General features: G+C 40.4%; 1 protein-coding gene across 1 annotated transcript; it reads left to right on the top strand.

Annotated features, from left to right (window-relative positions):
* Positions 1 to 10,192: 10,192 nt before the first annotated feature.
* Positions 10,193 to 18,266, top strand: LOC124112046 (dysbindin-like). The gene is made up of 8 exons (XM_046472020.2): positions 10,193 to 10,388; positions 11,397 to 11,501; positions 11,738 to 11,798; positions 12,258 to 12,390; positions 12,764 to 12,919; positions 14,216 to 14,356; positions 15,617 to 15,748; positions 17,158 to 18,266. Exons 1-8 carry the CDS (start codon positions 10,327 to 10,329, stop codon positions 17,466 to 17,468), a joined length of 1,101 nt encoding a protein of 366 aa, XP_046327976.2. The 5' UTR covers positions 10,193 to 10,326; the 3' UTR covers positions 17,469 to 18,266.
* Positions 18,267 to 18,336: the final 70 nt, after the last annotated feature.

Raw genomic sequence — 18,336 nt, forward strand, 5'->3', positions numbered from 1 at the left:
AGATATACCTTTCCATATACAATCACAGTGATGTATTTGGTGAGTATTACAGTTTTGCTCTATTATTATTCAAATATTGCACTAAATACCCGTGGCTATTACTTCACTAATTATATTTAAGAAATAAACGACGAGTTTTTTTTGGGGGGGGGAGGGGTTTATCGAAAAATAAAACACAGCAGGCATTGGGCCCCTCATGGTTTATTCTCGCTGCAGTGTTTTATTTTTACTATAAAAAAACCCCTCCCACTCGTGTGTGTGTGTCTGTGTGTCTGTGTGTGTCTGTGTGTCTGTGTGTTTTGGTTAGTTATATTTTCCCTGGTTCCTTAAGTCGGCAGTTATGTTAATAGCAAAATGTCGCTTAAACATCTGATACGTTTGTGGTTTACAATGTCCAAGCAGAATCTGTTATATGTGACTGTCCTTGATAAACAATACCGTGCCGGCAGTACCTAGTAGTCACATTCTCTAAGTATCTATTAGTGTGAATTCACCAATTAAGGTAAGACAAATGCATATGTTCATCATGCTCCAAGGGGCAGTAGTGAACGTTATGTGATATGATAACATCGCTACTTGACAGTCTCCTTGACAATGATGCTTAACCTTGACGAATTATATTTAGAGCCGATAAAACAGCTATATAATGCATATATTAAACTGAAATATATTCTTTGATATCTTTTTTTCACTTTGTTGCTTTCTTTTTTATTTTTGATACCCGAAGGCATTATCTAGTTTATGGCCAAGATGTTTTCCCCTTTTTTATATTTCTTCAGGTAGTCTAGGGTTAATATCTCTAAGAAAACATGATATATGTAATTATAGGAATATTGTTTGGGATGGTGGGAGTGAAGAAAACGATGATTCTGATGTTATGAATTGTTTGTTGTCAGCTAGATTTATTATATACAGGTGTAAAGTACGAAGTAGGAACAATTTATGGATAACAACTTTTTTATTTTACTGAAAAGGCGACGTTTCGGTAAGCAATAGTTTTCCGCAATGGTGGAAAATTAAGATCGGACGCAGAATGGTCTAATGACAATCGGGAACTTGAAGGTGTAGATAGATTTAGCTATTTAGGAAATGTTATTAAATGTAACGGTCCATTGCCAATACACAGAAAACATTAGCAGGAAAGGGATTAAAATGTGTGAATTGGTTCACTCCCAATTGTCAGGCGTGCCAATCATCGGACAGGTCAGTGAAGAGTGACTAGTAGCACTGCCTAGTCTTACCTACTTAATTGATGAGCATCTCCCAACTGTGAGCTGAGTAAGATACTTCAACTAGTGTATGTTTATGCGTCGTGTTTGATGTCCGTTCTTTGCTCATTGAAATAGAACACGGGACTCTGTGCATGTTAATAAAATCGGTTGACCTTAGAGTTTATTTTGCAATCTTATCAAGTGAATTAAATGCTAGAAAGAATAAGAACGTATTAAAAAGATGAACTTCTCCATAACATGAACAGAATAGAAGTTATATTCAAAACGAAAAGTTGGTCTACAGCAATTAATAGAAGCCGGATTTGAGATAATTTGCCAAATACATGATAAATGTTTTATTATTATATATCAACAACTGTTTTATTTTATTATCACTTGGTAATATTCAGTAATATATTTAACTATATAATTTTGATACTTTGGACATATTAATAAGAAATGTCTCTGCTTTTTACACTCCACCTTTCACCATTACGTAAGGAATCATTTACGAAAAAGCATTACATTTTGCGTATAATCCCACATGTAGTATATGTAGGGTTTCCATGCCCGCAGTCTCCCACATCAGCACCCCAACCTCTTCAGATTTTTGGAACTGGTACAAGGTATTGAGATGTCACAAGGTGCTAAGCTGACCCAGATAGACTTTGGTGTTGCTCCCCCACCCAGGAAGAAGGTGTACAGAGAGTCTGAGGTGAGACTGCTGCGTCTGAGGGAGAGGTTGTGCACTGGGCAGAGTGAGTGAGTAAGTTTGGTTTAACGTCCCTTTTAACAGTATTCCAGTTATACCACGGCGTGATGGCGTGCCCAAGGGACGCAACTCTGCACAGCGAATTGCGGCGCCTTAGACGACTGGGCCACCCGTGCCCCCTCACTGGGCAGAAGACTCCTCGAATATTTTGATGAGGTTGGACATTTGCTAAAGCTGGGTTGAGCAACAATAATTTAGTTCTTTGTCATTTGTATATGGATGTTCCACTTTACACTAAGGTAAACAGGTAACAATTACCAGTGCACTCAACCTTACATTATCCCGGAATAATCCATCTGACAATTGGGAGGTTACCTGTGATTAGCTTGTTGTTTAACGCCACACTCAGCAATATTCCAGCTATATGACGGCGGTCCGTAAATAATCGAGTCTGGACCCGACAATCCAGTGATTAACATCATGAGCATCGATCCACGCAATTGGGATTGATAACATGCATCAACCAAGTCAGCGAGCCTGACCACCCGATCCCAAGGGTAGCTTGTTACGACAAGCATGGGTTGCTGAAGACCTATTCTACCCCGGATCTTCACAGGAAGGTGACCTGTTATTGTACCCTCAAAAATAGAAAACACCCAAAACGCAATGTGCATTATTTGCTGCATTTGTTTTATCCACCAGGAACTATGGATGTGAGATATGGGGATTTGCTAGCTGTATCTAAAAAATGGAATTTGACAGACACCCTTTGTATGTAAGTAGATATGGTTGTATTCTTAAATAAGAAATAACTATATTACAAACAGTGTATACAATAACATTACTTCTGGTACAAAGAAATTTACGTTTTGGGCTAATGACGTTAAAAACATGTTACATTTACATAGATTTAGTTCTATCTAGGAGGAGCTCACGTCTGTAAATAGTAAGACATTTCTAGTTACCTTTAAGTAAAGATTGGTTGATGTTATATTTATGCAGAAATGGCAAGATGATAAGTAGCAATGGAAAATTGGTTTTATATAAGCATATCAAACAAACGTTTGGTTATGAGTTGCATTTAAATGTCATAAATAATAATGAAAGCAATTACTTTGTTTAGAACATATTCACATACATTTCAAATGGAAATTGTAAGATGTTAAAATGTACCGAGAGAAGAGGGGTTTAGGGTAAATTGTACGTATAATAATCAGTTTGTTGATGAAGATGAATGTCATATTATCCTAATCACCCCAAATATGTAAATAAACGTACACTATATATTTAAAGGTATAACTGGGTAAATCCTATTGTTTATAAGCTTGTACACTAAGGTAAAGTTCTTGCATTTTGTAATCAGGTCATCATAAGACGTTATTGCGCTTTATAATTGCAGCATGCCCTATACCTATGTACAGTAAATTAAGGTTATAACGAACTCAAAAGTACCACTAACTTTAGTTCGTTATAAGCATTTCGACTGTCAACATCTTGGATTAAGTCATGTGACCACATCATGTTACTCAATTAGTAACAAAAGTGTCACTGTACATCTTTGGGTGAGTCATCAGTGTTATCAAACACTTTTGATGATACACCAGGGCGACTCTGAAAGAACCGACGAATGGCTTCTAGTTGCGTAGCCGTTTAGATGGTGTGAGAAGTTTTGGTTTGGTTTGGTTTGTTGTTTAAAACCGCACTCAGCAATATTCCAGCTAAATGACGGCGGTCTGTAGATAATCGAGTCTGGCCCAGACAATCCAGTGATTAATATCATGAACTGTCAGAAGTTCAGGTTCGCGTGGTGGTTCTGTCTCAAGGTCATCATCGGAGTTGTGAAGGCCGGTGTTTCACTGTGTTTCACTGTGTTTCACTTTGTTTCTTCCAGCATCGACAGCAGTGATGATATGAAACTTAATATCGATGTTTAAAGTTTTCGCTTGCGTGGTGTATCTGCAATATGTATATGTATATTTTGGACGAGAAACCAGTTGGTTCCAGTTTAAATAAAGTTCTATTCTGTTAGGTTTCCGAATGGCAGTGTCAGGACAGAAGGCCAAGTCAGGGAGACTGTTGTGCCTGGTGCGTGCTTTTCATCGAGTATTGTCGCCAGTTCAGAACATTTCACAAGTACATATTTGTATCATTTATCGTTTGTGAGATGACCTCAAAAAATGTTTCGTCGAATTGAAATTGCGTTTCATGCGTCACTAGAGAGTAGGACGGGAGTTTTGGCGCTGAATGGACGTGTACACCACCATTCCTGGCCAACTCGTGTTATTCCCGGCCAGCCGAATGTTACGGAAAGGGGCGAGTGGTGATGAATGGCATAAAAAGAAATCGAAGTCAATTCTTAGAAATAAACAATTAATGATAAACGCGACAAACCCCTTTCCATAGTTATAAGAAATCTCTGCTATAAGCAAAGTCCCTTGTACACTTCCGACTACCATATCATGATAACGTGTTAAGTGAACAATAATACTTCACAGACGGCTTATATTATCAGTGACAAAAGAAAAACTGTGGATACGAAATTAGTGGAATGTTTAGCACAAGAACGGAACACAAGCCCCGCCCACTCTGTTATCAACCAATCTGGTAACAGGATAGTCCTATAGTGCGCATGGGCTACATATTTAATCACATAAACGCAAAAGAGATTGCTTGGTTAGCCAATCCAATTACTTGTAATTTATTTATTGTGATCTATCTTGTTACTGCCATCGGAGTTTGAGCATGGTTACCCTTATGGCGAACAGGGTCAATTGTGACGTAACAAGCACATGACGTCACAAGCATATTGACGTCATGACATCCGCATAGGTCGGCCGGCCAGTTTGTACGGATGTTTACAAAAGAGCAACTTGCGTATCAGACAGCCAGATTATTCTCATGATAAATTCGTTTCCCGGAATCAGACAATTATACAGTTATGCGATGTTAGTAAGAGCTGTCCTTTCTGTACGTGTATACATATGAGTCCTTCCTGCTTGTCAAAGAAGTCGCGCAGTCCGTGGAGCGCGACACGAACCTAACGGCAAACGCTTTTCTGTACTCGTATTGTGATTCTAATAGGTTGGAAGGGTAATCCATCACACACAGCTCCTCAATGTGTTGACTCCATGTGTCCGTTGTGTCAAACAAAGGTCCAATCTTGCACTGCGTTTTGTTGCTGTCTGTTCAATAGGCGAGATGCGATACCATGTCACAAAACCTGTGTTTTCCATGTAGTGTTATTTCCTTGTTATAGTGTACAATAGCATGTAACTAGATGATATTGGCACGGGAGGAACAGCAAAACAAATGCGTGACGTTAATTTTCCTGTGATGTTAATGAGGAAACTGATTTGAGTCGATATTTGTGTAATTTTATACAAACAAATGTCCTGTTTTCTCGAACAGCTTGATCAGTTAATAATGGTGGAGTGAATCAAAAGAACGGAAGGTACGGATTATTTAAGCAGAAGTCCAGCAATATCACAGCATTAGTCCAGCAACATCACAGCATTAGTCCCGCAACATCACAGCATTAGTCCAGAAACTTCACAGCATTAGTCCAGAAACTTCACAGCATTTCACCAGCAATATCACATCATTAGTCCAGAAGCATCACAGCATTAGTCCAGCAACATCACAGCATTAGTCCAGCAACATCACAGCATTAGTCCCGCAACATCACAGCATTAGTCCAGCAACATCACAGCATTAGTCCAGCAACATCACAGCATTAGTCCAGCAACATCACAGCATTTCACCAGCAACATCACAGCATTAGTCCAGCAACATCACAGCATTAGTCCAGAAACTTCACAGCATTTCACCAGCAATATCACATCATTAGTCCAGCAACATCACAGCATTAGTCCAGCAACATCACAGCATTAGTCCAGAAACTTCACAGCATTTCACCAGCAACATCACATCATTAGTCCAGAAGCATCACACCATTAGTCCCGCAACATCACAGCATTAGTCCAGAAACTTCACAGCATTAGTCCAGCAACATCACATCATTAGTCCCGCAACATCACATCATTAGTCCCGCAACATCACAGCATTAGTCCAGATAGTTGTATCAAGGTTAGATATTTTTTCAGCTACAGATCCAGATTAGTTTTTATTTAAAACTATGAGCCTGCTTTTTGGGGGGTTAGAATTACACTTTGCAACAATGTAATTTTCTATATTTTTCAACAGTCTTGGAGCATAATGATTTCTTTCAAGACAATTCGGGGACAATTTCTGTTTTCAGATAAAATCCCAGTGTTCCACACTGAAAATCACAGGGTAAGTAGTATTGAACATTAACTATCCATACATTGTCAACCATTGAGATATCTGCATTTCCATACAAAACTAGTTGATATCTAGCGGAAATTTGTTCACAACTCATTGCGTTGGCTAGAATACAACTTCAATATTAAAATTAATGACATGGGATTTCGCATGAATCATCATAGTAAGGCCTATTCTGTATAAATCTTTATTTAATTGGCTGGTCATTTGTCTTAGTTTGGTATGAATTATATTCCCAGATAAAGACTTACATCATATAGAGCCATGACCAAGAGGCGATATGTTTAATACCCAACGATCAACGACGACGTCCCATACTTGGAATAATGAGGTTTAGGTGGACATTTTGTCAATGCCGTCTCCGAGTTTAACAGACACATTCCTTTATCCGACAATATTGATTATTTGTCATTTATGTACCATTTGATATGTACATGTTTTGTTTGTTTGTTGTTTAACGCTGCGCTCAGCAATATTTCAGTAATATGACGGCAGTCTGTAAATAATCGAGTCTGTACCAAACAATCCAGATATTGATATCATGAGTATCGATCCACGCAATTGGGATACGATGGCATGCATCAACCAAGTGAGAACCCGTTAGTCGCCTGTCACGGCAAGCAACATGTACGCTGGTCAGTGTGGGGGCCATCTTACATCCCTGTATCTCGCGTGTGACTCAAGTAACAGGTCACTGATAGAGATATCTCAGTATCACGCAAACAAGGCCCAATGGTGGAACAAATAGTAATAACTAACTTTGTTAAGGCGTGAGCTTTGAGCGTTAGGGTATAACGTCTATCTGATATATAATATCGACAATTGTTTGCTGCGTACGTTAAAATCAGGAAGCCATTAACTACCATGTCAAAAATAATCTTTATGTGAGAAGTTTTGTTTATTTGTTGTTCAACGCCGCACTCACCAATATTCCAGCTATATGACGGCGGTCTGTAAATAATAATGTCTGGACCAGACAATCCAGTGATTGACATCATGAGCATCGATCTACGCAATATGGATTTGATGACATGCATCAACTAGGTCAGCGAGCCTGACCACTCGATCCCGTTAGTTGCCTCTTACGACAAGTATAGTCACCTTTTACGGCAAGCATGGGTTGCTGACGATCTATTCTACCCCGGATCTTCACGGGTCTTATATGGGAAGTATTTTCGCTCCTTCGCGGAGTTCATCAGCGTATAAATATTATTACATATTATAGTTAAAATGGATAGAATTATCATTAAACCGCCCGCATATTATCAGAAATGAGCGGGCCACTGTAACTTAATAAAGCCCTCATATTGCTTGACGACGGACCATTATCACGCCCGTTGGTAGGTGACGTCATAGGATAGGGTAGGTGACGTCACGTTCAATAGTGACGTCATCTGGTTTGTTCTATGACGTTTCCATATTTGTAAAAGTGGGTCTGTGACATTCGTATTGATTGCAGTAAATGTTTCAAACCCGATATTGTTGTCATCATCATTGTCATATGTTGACGTCATCATAATATTACACTTTGGCTTTTAACACTCTTCTTGGGGCGGTCGGGTAGCCTAGTGGTTAAAGCGTTCGCTCGTCACGCCGAAGACCCGGGTTCGATTCCCGACATGGGTACAATGTGCGAAGCCCATTTCTGGTGTCCCCCGCCGTGACAATATTGCTGGAATATTGCTAAAAGCGGCGTAAAACCATACTCACTCACTCACGAACACTCTTATTGGAAGTAAATTACAAGACCCATATCCTTGGTCGTCACATCCGGACGCCCTAGACTCACAACATCAATCCTTGGTCGTCACATCCGGACGCCCTAGACTCACGACACCCATCCTTGGTCATCACATCCGGACGCCCTGGACTCACAACAATCATCCTTGGTCGTCACATCCGGACGCCCTAGACTCACAACATCAATCCTTGGTCGTCACATCCGGACGCCTTAGACTCACAACACCGATCCTTGGTCGTCACATCCGGACGCCCTACACTCACAACTTCCATCCTTGGTCGTCACATCCGGACGCCTTAGACTCACAACACCCATCCTTGGTCGTCACATCCGGACGCCCTAGACTCACAACACCCATCCTTGGTCGTCACATCCGGACGTCATCCCATGGTTGTCGTAAGAGGCGACTAACGGAATCGGGTAGTCCACCTCGTTGATGTCATGGTACCCCAATTGCGTCGATCGATGCTCATGATACCTATCATTAGATTGTCTGGTCCAGACTCGATTATTTTCAGCCCGCCGTTATATAGCTGGAATAGTGCCGAGTGCTGCCGACAGTTAACCTACACATACACATTGAATGTTTATGAAATAAACTGCCTCCACATTTTTGACAATTTGGGCGAAAATCTAATGATGAATTTATTGTGGCCTTATTAAGAGATTCCTTTATGAAACCGTATTCATTCAATCAGTGCCGATATCATAGCGGAAACCATACATCAAATCAAACATGGTCAGTAGGCTAACTATGATTGATGAAATGTATCAACGTTTATGGCAGTTTATGGCGCTGTGAAAACTGCACTTGGAATATCTGAGTAGGTCAACACAGAAAACAATAGCGATGTGAAAATAATATTGTGTGTTTAAGCTATTTTATGTTCATATTTACAGTTTACGCCAGTTCATTAATCAGTGGGCAGGAAAACAGTATATTGTAGTCATGGTTTTTCATTTATGTTGTACTTATTACACCAGTTTATAACATTTATCCAAACACACATTATTGGGGTGATTTGGTCCTTTATTTCATAGTATATTTAATCTGACAGTTTATGCACGTAATGATCACACGGATTTCTCTGTCCCGTTGGCAAGTTATACCGAGCCAAATCAAATATATCAAATTTGCCAATTTCTATGAATAAATGACTATTTAATTTTTCATATCTGTCGATGATACTGATTATTTTGGTAACGAAATAAAACAATTATGATTGAAAAACCGGTTTTCAAATTACTGCAAATGGTCAAAGGGCACTAATAGCGTCTATATGTTTAGAGAAGCGCCCGTAAAATATCTACATAACGGTACGTCATCCCACAGGAACACGTGTTTCACAACAAAGTCTTATACAGTCTCACGGGGATGTATTTGGATTGTAATCACTTCCGTTAATTTACAGTATTACATAAAAGGTTTCTATGATTTAAATGTGTCAGTATGAAATATATTGACATCTTAGTTTCTTTACAGGACATAAATTAAAATCGCCATCCACATTAAGGTTATTTTATACAAGTATACCAGTAATTAATTAATATCCTTTCTGTCATTTTGTCTGTTTGTTCGGTGTTTAACGCCGTACTAAGCAATATTCCAGCCGTATGACGGTGGTCTTTAAAAAATCGAATCTGGACCAGTCAATCAAGTGATTGACTTTCATGAGAATCGATCTACACAATTTGGGATACAGCGATCCTGGCCAACCCGATACCGTTATATCTAGTCGCCTCTAACGACAAGCTTCTTTCGGCAAGCATGGGTTGCTGATGACATATTCTCTACCCTGATCTACACGAGCGAGCCAAATTACAACGCAATGCATAACAAATATATCCTGAAAATGAACAAACATTATTGAGGATTACAAGCGAGTGGGGAAAGGTTGTGTATGGTGCCACACTGGTTACAGGCGTTTATAGCGCTACTTTGGTGAAACTTTCCAGTGCTTGGATCATACGTAACCAGAGCGGATTCGAACCCATTAAGAGCGGATCCTGGCAGATCGCTGTGAATAGAAAGACGTACATATTTTGTCTCAGTGATATTAAGAATTCAACAATTAAATGTTTGTTTTGATATTTTCCTGAGTATTTCCAAAGACCCAAATCTATTTTATTGTCTCTGGTATAGTTTATTCACATTGCGCATCGTCGACAGCTCCTTGCTAGACGGAGCCCAGTACAACCCGGAAGTGTGGCATAACGGGTCACGTTGTTATCATGTGACTTGTCGAGTATGGCGACTTCCAGTGAACGGTGATCTGTTCCACCCGTGTAATACAGCACTCTGAGAAACGCAGGAAAGGGTGCACATCTCTGGATGTCTTGAAGTATATCACGGCTTTACAATGAGTGTGTTAGAGAGTATCAAGGGAACTTTCCACAGTGTACAGCAGGATATATTTGACGGGTAAAGTTTCTGTCATGTGGTTGACTTTCTAAACATTGATAATGACGTTGACGAACAACAGGAGCTGTTATCATATTGTCATCATATATATTGTTAAATGGGGTTCAGATAACATTGGAATGTACTTGCATGTATTGAATAACTCACTTCTGATCGGTATAGTGTTATATTCTCCTGCAATGCACGACCAGCCCCGTCAATATCAAGAAAGCAGTGAAAGTAGCGAGTTTCCGGGAGGTTATCTCAATGTTGCATTAAAGGTGCAAGTGCAGATTTTAAAGGGTGTCAGCCATTTTTTATGTACATGATGTGAAGTTGATTTTATAAGAAATATGACATACATTATTTGATGCATTGCAGGGATGAGGTGCATAGTTAACACAAGTCCTCACTAGATCTCATGGGGTGCAGGCTAAAACCGCACTTCAGCAAAACTCGACCGATTTCTCTGGCGAAACGGGCACCGCTTTTGGCGAAAACGGCACCTCTATTTTTAATAACGATAACAACGATTTTTGTAGTAAAATATAGATCTATGGTTTATTTACATGGTATGTGATGAGTCTTGACTGTAGAGGCAACAGACTGGCCTCTCTGAAGAGCTCCGGGATCAATCTGTAGATTCCCAGGCACTGCTCACCCACCTTGTTATTGATACGTCTATGTGAGATATATAAGTTGAGTTCACAATAAGTTGAGTTGCGTATAAGCTAAGTTGGATTATAGTTGGAGTAGAGGCTAATTTCTAATGTAAACTTGTTTTAACATCTCACAATTATTGGCGTTTGCAAGTTACAATGTAAGTTTAATATCATTTATTTGACCAAGGTAAAAAAAAATAAGGTGCTGTTTTTGCTTGAGTCGGGATGCTGTTTTCGCCAATGGGTGCCGTTTCTGCCCGGTGACGTTTTGCTGAAGTGCCGTTTTCGCTATAACTCATCTCATGTTCTTACCCTGCACAAAATGTATAATAATGTTCCAGATTGTAATTCTCAATACTTACTTAAGGCTGAAGGCGCTTACATCGTTAGATGCACAGCCTCGAATTGACATCCTCAGACGGCTGCGGACAGATGGAGTCAGTCTAGATGCAGGGGCTGATTTGCTCAACAAGTAAGTTCATAATGTATGTTACTGCTCATAGGTTGGTGTGGGCAGATGTTAGATATTGTGTGTGTGTGAATATCGGTCTCTGAGCAGGTCTAGATAAATTCCTGCTTGACTATCCAAAGATTTGTTAATCTGGAATAATTTGGAATTTCATCAATTTGGACAATTTCGCTTGGGATGGTGCTGCTTGGAACAACAGCGTTAACTGTTTAACTTCAGTTTGTTTTCTGATGTTGTAGATATCAGAGGACATGGAAAGAACTCCAGACATGCACATCTCACACAGCCAAAAAGGCAGAGGTGAGTCCTTTTCATGCACAGTAGGCAATGGATATTTTAGAACAATAACTGGCTTAAATTTTTAAATCTGTCAGAATCAGGCACACACAAAAGTTCAAAGAATTGCAGTGATTATTATATTTTCTTTTATCGATGAGTAGACACTTACGAAAACCTAATGTTGCCGTTATGGTAGCATAATATTCAATAAAATATTAAGTAATTGAGGTAAGAGAAAATAATTGAAATTACGAGAAAAACTTGAAATCTTGATACAGTTTTATCAATATTCAAAATAAGGAGAAATTTTCGAGTGAAATAAGAAGTGAAATAACGAGAAAACATTAGGCTGTTGTAGAAAGCAAACCCTATTCAGGAACGGAAAAATATCTTGGTACATCTTGATTTATAATTACCAATACCTGTTGCCTTTTTGCTTATGAAGTATGGCTGTGACTTGTTCGTCTAACTGTTGTGCAGGAGGTGGACAGCGAGATCGGTCAGCTGTACAGCAAGTGGAACAGACAGGTGGACACGGTCAGTCAGCTGGAGGAGGAGGTGGCCGAACTACCCGATGTCGTCACGCTCATCAAGAAACTGACCACAGATCTTGGTAGGTGTGTCAGAAATTGTATTTACGCCAAATATAGTGATAAAGTGACAAACAATGTGTTGATGATGGAGAGTTGACATAAGAATGTCAACTTTTTTATCGTTTCTGGCAGACTCTGATTGTCTGTCATGGCTTTATATTGAGCCCAGTTCGATTGGCTTGATGCTAAGGCTAGTCGTCCTGTGAAATTGGTGATACGAGTGAGAGAAATATTGCGCTTAGTTAGGGATGGGTATGGTTGATGTGGTGACATCACTTTCGAAACAAAGCTATGGTGGTGAACCTGGGGACCTGTCATTACAAGATGGAAACTATTATACATGTACACTGGAGGATGAGGATGACAGTCAGCCATGTGTGTCTCTGTCCCCAGGGTACATCAGGCGAGACTGTGAGGGGGTGGAGGGGGCCCTGGAGAGGTTGGAGAATGTCATTGATGAACTGGAACAGCAGAAGAACGTGAAAGCCCACCTGGCTCAACTTGCTACCTACAAAAAGAAGAAGATGGAAGAGGTACAGAAGGTGAAAGGTCAGTTGGAAACGTTAATCACAATTATTGTTGATGAGAGGCTGTGTGAGATCATGCCCTTCACATGTGAGGTCTTGATGTGAGATATTGCCGTAAATTCTTGATGTGAGATATTGCCGTAAGGTCTTGATGTGAGATATTGCCGTGAGGTGGTCTTGATGTAAGATATTGCTGTAAGGTCTTGATGTGAGATATTGCTGTGAGGTCTTTATGTGAGATGTTGCTGTAAGGTCTTGATGTGAGATATTGCTGTAAGGTCCTGAAGTGAGATATTGCCGTGAGATCTTGATGTGAGATATTGCCGTGAGGTCTTGATGTGAGATGTTGCTGTAAGGTCTTGATGTGAGATATTGCCGTGAGGTCTTAATGTGAGATATTGCCATGAGGTCTTGACGTGAGATATTGCTGTGAGGTCTTGATGTGAGATATTGCCGTGAGGTCTTGATGTGAGATATTGATGTGAGATATTGCCATGAGGTCTTGATGTGAGATTATGCTGTCAGGTTTTGCTGTGAGGTCTTGATATGAGATATTGCTGTAAGGTATTACTGAAAATTCTTGCTGTGAGATATTACTGCAAGGTCTTGAGTTATATTGCTGTGAGATCTTTGTGAAAAACTTTTGTGATGTCTTGCTGTGAGATATTGCTGCAAGGTCTTGTGAGATAATGCTGAAAAATCTTTCCGTGAAGTCTTGGTGGAAAATATTTATGAGCAGTTCGTGATCGTGATGAAAAATCTTTCTGTGAGGTCTGGCTGTGAGATATTGCTACATAATGCACTACAAAACATTAACATTCTAGAAAGAAATGTATTAGTTGTTTTTATAACCGGTTTGAAAAGACCAAGTGTATTATGATTCTATCTGTCTTCTTTACACTACAGGGCGGTCGGGTAGCCTCGTGGTTAAGGTGTCGCTCGTCACGCCGAAGACCCGGGTTCGTTTCCCGACATGGTTACAATGTGTGAAGCCCATTTCTGGTGTCCCCCGCCATGATATTGCTGAAATATTGCTAAAAGCGGCGTAAAACCAAACTCACTCACTCACTCTTTACACTACATCCTAACTATCAGTGTAAGGTCTGACATGTCTCGGTGTGGCTGGAACCTCTGGAATACTGGAGACCAAACAAACACAACAAGGATGGAACCTGGTGATTATATGATATTGTTTTCTCCCTTCGTTCATGACAGTGACAGACTATCTGGTCTGTTATTCACTCAGTATGATGCATATTGCACCATGTTTCAATGGAGACTATTACACTTACGTTAGCGTTATACGGTACTTTTGCAGTTCAAATGGCTAAGAGTCACGCAAGGGCAATGCAGGAATGTGATCGGCGTCGCCAGGCGGATCTGAAGGAGAGACAGGAAGCCTTCAGCGAGGCCTTCACTGAAGACATGGACTTCTACAAGACACATGGACACACAGAACGTAAGACAGACACTACAGACAGACACTACAGACAGACACTACAGACTGGCAGAATAGGGCCCTCCTTTGTTGCATGAGGTGTCCCTTAATGCAGTGTTGAAATAAGCAGCTGCCCTTAGGCCCGTGGCAAGTAAATATTGTGTTGGGCTCATAGTTTAAATTTGTATGGGTCCTTGTGGCCTGCAGTAAATGTACTTGTCAAATTATTTAGCCTTGTGGTTAAAGCGTTGGCTCGTCACGCTGAAGACCTGGGTTCGATTCCCGACATGGGTACAAAGTGTGAAGCCCATTTCTGGTGTCCCCCACCGTGATATTGCCGGAATATTGCTAAAAGCGGCTTAAAAACCATACTCACTCACTCACTCACTCACTATAAGCTGTAGTGTTTTAAATGAGGGCCTGACTACTTCAGTCAGGGCCTGCAGCATCTAAAGTCTGTGGGTCCTGATGACATCCTGGTATTTTATATTTCAAACACTGCCGTAATGTCTGACCATCTAGTGGTGGTGTAACAATACATTGGTACATACGATACATACGATACATACGATACATTACATTACAAGTTATGTTGGTGTGAAAACACGTGAATAATAACAGATTTAAAAAGATGAACACAACCAGCTCACACAGATTCTCTGGTATTTCCTGGTATGTATAACATTCACATCTCGCATTTTCCATCTCGGGAATTTGAAAACAAATGATTCAGGGTTGTGATTAACCTGCAGAAAAGAGGGAATATTATCTGATGAAATTAAAGGAGGGAGAGGAAAGGTGGATGAAGACTAATGGTAACTGATGTGGGATTGGCTTCCGTTACTAAAACATCTTGTGATGTGGTATTTTCACTATGTGTTGTCGATTATCAAAACTTGAGGAACCTGAGTCTACCGATGTAACCACATTCCGGCAACCAGGGTTAGGGTAGTACTGAAAAACAAAATAAATGTTTCATTGCGTGACAAAAACTGCCATTGTATCTTTTCTGTTAAACGCATGTAAAATGACAGGAAAGTACAAAATATCCTTTAGAACATCACACAGGGATGCAAAATCACCATCATAGTTACTGTTGTTATTCTAAAGTATTCAACAATCGAGAGTTACATCCCTGACACATATCACAACATATATATGGAATAAATACCTAGTTAATTATATTCCTTAAAATGCTTGAATGACTGAGTAAATGAAACTAATGAGCTTTACTAATGATGCTGGCATGTGTATCACTGGTCAACCCACCCCTTGTTCCAGAGCTGAAGGTGTCTGACATTCCAATGCCTAAGGTCAGCAGCCTGAGTGACATCACGATAGACGACGACCAGATGATCATCAACAGCTTCCTCGCTTCCACGGAAACAACGCCGTCCAAGGAGAGAGCTTCCGGTAAGACAAACACCAGTTGGGCTGAACACAACTTCCTCTAGACTCCTTGTGCTCTGAGTGGACCATTGATTCAGACACAATCAGGACAACGTGGATCCTGAGGCAGGTGTACTCCTTGTGCTCTGAGTGGACCATTGATTCAGACACAATCAGGACAACGTGGATCCTGAGGCAGGTGTACTCCTTGTGCTCTGAGTGGACCATTGATTCAGACACAATCAGGACAACGTGGATCCTGAGGCGGCTGTACACCTTGTGCTCTGAGTGGACCATTGATTCAGACACAATCAGGACAACGTGGATCCTGAGGCAGTGTACTCCTTGTACTCTGAGTGGACCATTGATTCAGACACAATCAGGACAACGTGGATCCAGAAGGAGGGTGCTATGGGTGAACAAACAGCTTTTCTTAAACAAAGTGTACATACATTTGGAAGTTGTACAGGTAATCTGGTGTGCAGAGTGTAAAGCTTTGCAACACTACAACCAGCGATACAATGGTATTGGGCGGTATGTTTTTTTGGGGGAAAAATCACACGAGTACCAAACACAAGTTAACTCAAGGACTATGTGTAGTCGTGTTGTACTTGTTGTATGTTAACATGTATCCGTCACCCGTCTATTCCTCAAAATTTAATCTGTGCTTGCTTCAAATGATGTCAACAACTACAGACACTATTTGGACATAATTATGACCATGTGGTGATGCTTGTGTAACAAATGGTTTGGGTGATGTGTCTGGGGGAGCATTCATTGAGCATGTTGAGAAATGTCTGAGTGAGATGATAGTTATATAGATGACCTAGGTGATGCGTCTGAGGGAGCATTCATTGAGGAAAAGTCTGATTGTGATAATGTTTTACAGATGAGCTAGGTAATGCGTCTGAGGGAGCATTCATTGAGGAAAAGTCTGATTGTGATAATGTTTTACAGATGAGCTAGGTGATGCATCTGAGGGAGCATTCATTGAGAAAAAGTCTGATTGTGATAATGTTTTACAGATGACCTAGTTGATGCGTCTGAGGGAGCATTCATTGAGGAAAAGTCTTATTGTGATAATGTTTTACAGATGAGCTAGGTGATGCATCTGAGGGAGCATTCATTGAGGAAAAGTCTGATTGTGATAATGTTTTACAGATGAGCTAGGTGATGCATCTGAGGGAGCATTCATTGAGGAAAAGTCTGATTGTGATAATGTTTTACAGATGACCTAGGTGATGCGTCTGAGGGAGCATTCATTGAGGAAAAGTCTTATTGTGATAATGTTTTACAGATGAGCTAGGTGATGCATCTGAGGGAGCATTCATTGAGGAAAAGTCTGATTGTGATAATGTTTTACAGATGAGCTAGGTGATGCATCTGAGGGAGCATTCATTGAGGAAAAGTCTGATTGTGATAATGTTTTACAGATGACCTAGGTGATGCATCTGAGGGAGCATTCTTTGAAGACGATTACACGGCAGAGTACAACATACAGGATGATGAAGACATCTTGGAGGATGATATCGACAAGATGGCTCATGAGCCTGCCGAGGGGGAAGAAGTTGTGGAAACTGGCGGTGTGAATATAGACTCAGACGATGCAGACATCCTTCCAACACAGAAGACGGATGCAGCAGGGGATGGAGAAGAAAGTGGCGCAGAAAAATCAGATAAGCAGTCCGAACCTTCCAACAATGTCACCGACCGAGATCAGTCTACAGAGGACACACCAAGCTAGTTGAGACTTAGCTGAGGTCACTTTATTGTGAAAAACTACATCGTGACCAATCTCAGTGATATTACACATACTGCTTATAGTCTCTCTCTTCATACGATTACAAGATAAGTAAAAATGTATTTGCTTAAAACGTTAAACATACTTCCAGATTGAGTCAGGGACTGCCTGAGAAGCCATTGCTAGGTAACTGGGTACATTCAGCATGGTTAAGATACTGGAGGTTCATTAACTTCCTGGTGACAGGTGTGGCACGTCAGACCCATGTATGGTGCGTACAGATATAAATGCAACTAACGTCCATACAAGTTGGGGTCACAAAGACCTGTACCTTGATTCATACTGTTCCTGAATGTAGAACTGTATTTAGTGACTTGTTTACCTAGTTGTGCTACCTTTAGCACCCAGGAAACACAGGCGTGCTTCCTTTGAAATTCATGATATACTACATTTGATAGACTACTACATTGGGCTGAAACAAGTGAAAATCCACTGATGGTAGTGGTCTTAGTCTGGTAGCATTTGAGGGCTACAATTCTGAACCAGTTCCCAAGGCTTCAGTTTTGCTACAAACTGGAACTGAATAAAACTGGTTTGGTATGTGGTCTGTTATTTTGAGGATAGAGCTCCTTTATACACATGCTTAGTAGTCATATCTGGTAGGTGGTGGAGCGTGTCATATTGCGATCCAACTGTCGAGAGACATATCATATATTGAAGATACTATCGTTAAACGCTAATCTTTGAAAAAACACCTTTAATTTTATGCAATTATAGTAATAGACATTTTACGATGATCAACATGGAAATTGAAAAATAGGAAAAGTCGGACCTTACGTATGAGGAACATGTTCACCTGGGATTCAGGGAC

The sequence above is a fragment of the Haliotis rufescens genome, unplaced genomic scaffold (assembly GCF_023055435.1).
Source record: "Haliotis rufescens isolate VD_foot unplaced genomic scaffold, xgHalRufe1.0.p SCAF_17, whole genome shotgun sequence".
In the NCBI taxonomy this organism is placed as follows: Eukaryota; Metazoa; Mollusca; class Gastropoda; order Lepetellida; family Haliotidae; genus Haliotis; species Haliotis rufescens.